Genomic DNA, 5847 nt, shown 5'->3' with positions numbered 1-5847 from the left:
CCACCCCCACTCGCCCCCCCCCCCACCCACTCACGCTCTCACACACTCACTCACGCTCTCACACACTCACTCACGCTCTCACACACTCACTCACGCTCTCATTCACTCACTCACGCTCTCTCACTCACTCACTCTCTCACACACACTCACTCACGCTCTCTCACACACACTCACTCACGCTCTCACACACTCACTCACGCTCTCACACACTCACTCACTCTCTCACACACTCACTCACTCACTCTCTCTCACACACTCACTCACTCACGCTCTCTCACACACTCACACACTCACTCACGCTCTCACACACTCACTCACGCTCTCACACACTCACTCACGCTCTCACACACTCACTCACTCACTCACTCACTCACTCTCTCTCACACACTCACTCACTCACGCTCTCACACACTCGCTCTCACACACTCTCACTCACTCACTCACGCTCTCACACTCACTCTCTCTCACTCACTCACTCGCTCACTCTCTCTCACACACTCACTCACTCACTCACGCTCTCTCACACACTCTCTCACTCACTCACTCACTCACTCACTTATTTTATTTTAATTTACTTTCTCTATGAATTGAGGAGATTTTTAATTGGCGAGCACTTTTTGATAATTTTTTATCGGATTTAGAATCAAGCCTTAGAACTGTGAAGGCCCTATTCATTTCTCCTCATTGTTCATTTATTTACATTTATTTTAAAAACACAAAGGCTTCTACTTTGAACCTGATTAATGTTACATTTGTTTTAACACCGTTAATGTTTAATTTTTTTAACACTTCTACGTCGTTATATAAAGTGCATTCAGTCCTCTAGATCAGGGATTGTATATTTAACTCAATGTAATGATGAAGAGTTTGGTTTTATTATATTTTGAAGACAGAGCGTATTTACATGAGAACGAGCAGTTGTTAACACAGCTCTCATTGTCGTCATGTATTATACTTCTCCAATCAATTGTATTAATAAGCAAATTATGGCCTTAGCTCAGATGTACAGTGTACGGTGTAAAATCTCCAAACCTGGCTAGCCAGCATAACAGTATTAAACCCAGGATTGCATGAACCCAAGGTTTAATATGACCGTGTGTTAACAGCGTTCGAGAGCCTGAGTCAGTCTTGAGTGTTGGAGCTGTGATGAATGATTAGCTCTCATACGCTGTGAGTCAGGTGCTTCTGAGCTGCTGTAATGGAGGTGCTGTGGAAGGAAGGAAGGAAGGAGTCAGTGTTTTTCAGCTCTGCTGACAGAGACATTCAGCACGGCTCTCTCAGCTCTCTCTGCATTGCTTTACTCTCGGCTCGCCCAACTGTCATTGTCTTGTGTGTTTGTCCCGTACCTGAGTGAATCTGACCCTCTTCTGTTTTCACAGGCCCTGCCTGAAGATGAACGTCCTCAAAGACAACAAAGACTTGGCCTGTTTCTACACAACCAAACACTCCTGGAGGGGGAAGTAAGTGCCTCATTCCTCTCTGTTACTATGAGACGCTTCATTCAGACGGACCTCATGTTCCAGATCTCAGGCTTGAGTGAGATTTACCACTGTCAAGATCGTTCATTGACTGACAGCTTTTTTATGTCCTGCTTTTTGCATCATTTTACTGCTTTTAAATCCTATCAGTGATCAATCCTGTTCCCTCAAAACACATCACAGATCGCCTCAGACTCAAGGGCCGCTCACAGACTCTCACTTCTCTCTTTACAAACACTAACTTTCACTTATGCCGTTCCAAACCTGTATAACGTACGTACTTCTGTGGAACATGAAAGTAGTTATTTAGAAGGATGCTCACACTGCTCTCTTACATACAAATATGGCACATCAACATGTTACACACGGTTTGATGTCATGTCTATCTTGTTTGTGTTGTAATTGAGCACAGTGTGCAATGTCAGTGAAGAAAAATTACAATTTTGGTTCGTTCCTCAATAATCTATCGCTCTGCTTTATTGAAGTAAGAGCGTGAGTCCTTTGGTTCAGTTGTTAAGGTGCTTTTTAAGCTTGATGGCACCCATTCACTTTCATTGTAATATTTTGCCTCTTGTCTCCTTTTTGTTTCTAGCAGAATTTTATCTTGACAGAGTGAATGGTTGCAGTTTCCAGACATGGTTTTCCCTATGAAATTAGTATTGGGAATTGAGAATCCGTCATCGTATCTCTGTCCCAGTCAGTGTTAAAGCAGGTGCAGACGAGCCCTTCTGCACATTAAAAACAGAAGCAGATTAGAAAGAACAAACAGGCCATGTCTGCTCTCCACCAAGGCCATTGAGATCATCCTTTCCTCTGAGAAATATCCACGGTTAGGATGAATGCCTGGAAAAACACTTCAAGTCAAGTCAAGTCTGCTTTATTGTCAATTCTTCCACATGTACAGCACATACACACAGAGAATTGAAATTGCGTTACTCTCAGACCCTTGGTGCATACACATAACATAAATGCAGATAGGTACAGATTAAATACAAAATACAACTATACAAATATACAAATAAGGTAAAATTTAAAAAAAAATATATATATATAAAGCACAAGGCATATGGCAGATAGAGTGCAAACCAGTAAAAGTAAACAACAGTGCAGATATAATGATTGTAGTGCAAAAAACAAAAACACTTGGAGCAATCCAGAGCAGAGTCAAAGACACAGAAAGGGAAAAGTGTAGCCCAAGAACATGCCAAACTCCCAATGAACAGCAAATCGTGCCATGACTGTATGATGCATGTATGATGTGTGGAGGTCGAGCTGAATGAGAATCCACAGGTAATAACTCCAGATGCAGTAATTAATTACCCATGATCGCTAAGCCGTCGCTCGCTTGTGTGTCTCACTCTTTAACTCATAATCATTAGCTGTGCTTATAGGATGTGATGGGCAAGAAGAAGATGTAAATATTAGGGTTATAATTGTGTCCTTGTTTCATTCAGACTTCTCAGTGTCTTGGTTGTTTTTGCAGTGTTTGTGAGGAAACTGGCCTGTATTTTCTCTTAATCATGTGACAGCAGCCACTAAGAGTTTATTAGATTTACTAGAAAGCTTCTCGCTGATGTGCACAAAGACTGAACACACACACATTCACGCACGCACACACACACACTCATGCGCACACGCACACACATGCACACACACACACACGCACACACACACACTCATGCGCACACACACACACACGCGCACACACACACACACGCACACACACAGAGGAAGTCTGTTATTGGTCCGCTCCGCTAAACTCGATGTGGACGGCTCTGAGAGCTTCATTTTCGACAGACGTGGAGTAAATTATGCAACAACTGTGTGACAGCAGCTCTGAAATGGTGGCCTGATTTCGTCAGAAGGACGGTGGTAGATAGTGTGAAGAGAGTTCAGCCAAAAATAATTCTGTCGTTATGTGCTCACCCTCATGTCGATCCAAACATGCATGACTTTCTTCATTCAACGAAAACACAGAAGTAGATCTTCCAAAAATGTTTTAGAATTATTTTGGACCCCCCTGACTTTCTTTGTGTGGACAGAAACACTGGGACTGTGAGAGTATGTGAAGAGTTATTTAGGTATCAGTTTCCTAATAACAGGAAAGTACCGCATGTGTGTCATGTAGCTACTGAAATGAAAAGAGAGGCCAGAAATGAAAGCAAAACGAGCCCTGACACGTCCACTGAGCCGCTCTGCCGCTCTGTAAAAAATAAAATGTATAAAGCTGATTCTGATTCTAGAGCTGTGTTATACTGTGTGCTGAGCTGATTTCAGAGGTTCTTATGCTGCTGTTGATCGCCGCTTCACTCGAGAGCGTGTGTTGTGTGCTGCATTACTCTTCACTAGCACACCAGACAGTAAAACCAAACTGGAAGACTTATAGGTCTGATTTTGTTCGTGTTGTAAAGTTGTAGACTTTGTGATTTCTTTCACAGCACTAGACGTGTAAAGAGATTCCTCCAGCTGTGTGTTTCACGCAGTTACGTCATCTGCTGTGATTCAGAGAGCAGCCAGGATTGATTCCTCTGGAGCAATGATCTCATTCATGTGTTCTCACCTCATCTGAGCTGATGATGGCGCTTTGGACAATATCAGTTAACAGAGAACGACTCGGTTTCACATTGCATGCTTGTCTTTCTGTCAGGTTGTGCTGTTTGCAGGCTGTGGCCAAAAACTCAAAACTTGATTGTGACATTGGAACTTCTTGACCTCAGTGTTGAGTTCCTGATTTCATTTCTTGTTTTAATCCAGTGTCTTCACATACAGTAGCAGTATGTGTGCTAATCTGTACAGCGTAATATGCATTATACACTGTATACTGCCTAGTATTTTTTATTGTATACAAAAAATATTATGCAAAAAGCATTTCAAACTGTTTTGAAGCTGTGTTGTCACATGACTTCATGATGTTCTGCATTTCATTCAGCAAGTGGAATCCAGTCATTATTAGGGGTGCTCCGATCAGGGTTTGAGGCCGATACCGATCACAGACACCGATCTTTTTAAAGCCTTCTTTTTATAATTTATAACTATTTATAGTGATACTTCAATCAGGATTTTTAGACATTTATTCAGGGCCTGAATTTCATTTTTGTAAATGTGGGTAATTCCTCTCTTAGGTGACTCTTGGGAAGCAGCTTTCACACAGCAGTCCGCTACTGATCCGTGTTTACCACAAACACTACATTTATCCATTAGTTTGATTTCAAATCCAAACACTGTCCCTGAACATGCTTTTTCAGCATTGCAATTCTTTTTTACACAGTGCAGTAATGCAATCTTTCACAGACATGTTTAAACACAATAAATATAACACATTATTCAATGCTTTTTACTTTTGCATTTACTTCTAGATTTATATATTAAGTTGCTCAAGCAAGTGGCAACACATTTAAACTACTTTTCTTACGTTATCACAAACTTACCATCGACAGAAACACTCAGCTCTACTGCCTTTCCGCATTTAAATCTTTATTAGAAGCAATCCTGCGGTTCATAAAGAACTTAGTTTTCCTTCCTCCACGAGTCCATCTATTATTGCCTTGTTTATTTAAAAGTGCTCTTTTCCTTTAAAACTAGCCAACAAGCCATATGTGTTGACTGTGAAAAACCGTATACTTTAATTATATGCATTTATTTTCATTTTCATATTGACCGCAAACAATGCGCTGTTCCTTAAATTCAGAGCTTGCAGCGCTGCAAACATAGACTCGGTGCTGCAGACGCACCGCTCCTGAACACACTGCCGGACCGCAGCCGTGTGCAGTGAACGCTTTAATCCGTTAACATGAGCGCCGAAAACATACGCACTACGTACACACTGCAAACGGAGTAATGTGAACCCGGCGTTATGTGTGTGCGCTGCGAGTGTGCATGAGCGCACGGTCTCCAGGAGAGTGCGCGAGTGCTGAATGGTTAACACTGGAAAGAATGAAAAAGTAATGCAATTTATAAACTTTAGTGATGATGTGACACTGCCTCGATTGTGAGTACCTCACCTTCATCATTATAATAATTTCACCCGCGTCGGACAGAGACTGAGACGGTGCCGCTGCATGTCGTGCCAAACCTCATCAGCTCATCAAAGCGTCATCAGCTTGAGATCGGTCGATAGTGATCGGTAGCCGATCAATCGGAGCACCCCTAGTCATTACCACTGAAATTACAAATGCTGTTATGCATTTTTGATTCTGTGTAAAGTCGATATTAATGTAATAATGAGGCAAGAATCTGACACAATTTCACAAAAAAAGTGTGTGAGATAGTGTGTGTGAGAGAGTGAGTGAGAGTGTGTGTGTGTGTGTGTGTGTGTGAGAGTGTGTGTGTGTGTGTGTGTGAGAGAGAGAGAGTGTGAGTATGAGTGTGT

General features: G+C 42.0%; 1 protein-coding gene across 4 annotated transcripts in view; it reads left to right on the top strand.

The window, feature by feature from the left end:
- The window catches only part of LOC107561960 (dnaJ homolog subfamily C member 13-like), a 50604-nt gene that overhangs the window by 8822 nt on the left and 35935 nt on the right, over positions 1-5847 (top strand). For all 4 annotated transcript variants that reach the window (XM_016246512.1, XM_016246511.1, XM_016246510.1 and 1 more), the window contains exon 2: positions 1380-1460. In XM_016246512.1, the coding sequence (XP_016101998.1) occupies positions 1393-1460 (68 nt within the window). In that variant the 5' untranslated portion in view covers positions 1380-1392. The remainder of the gene's footprint in view (positions 1-1379; positions 1461-5847) is intronic.

This window comes from Sinocyclocheilus grahami, unplaced genomic scaffold, assembly GCF_001515645.1.
Source record: "Sinocyclocheilus grahami isolate Dianchi unplaced genomic scaffold, SAMN03320097.WGS_v1.1 scaffold800.1, whole genome shotgun sequence".
In the NCBI taxonomy this organism is placed as follows: domain Eukaryota; kingdom Metazoa; phylum Chordata; class Actinopteri; order Cypriniformes; family Cyprinidae; genus Sinocyclocheilus; species Sinocyclocheilus grahami.
This window is presented reverse-complemented; position numbering and strand designations above follow the sequence as displayed.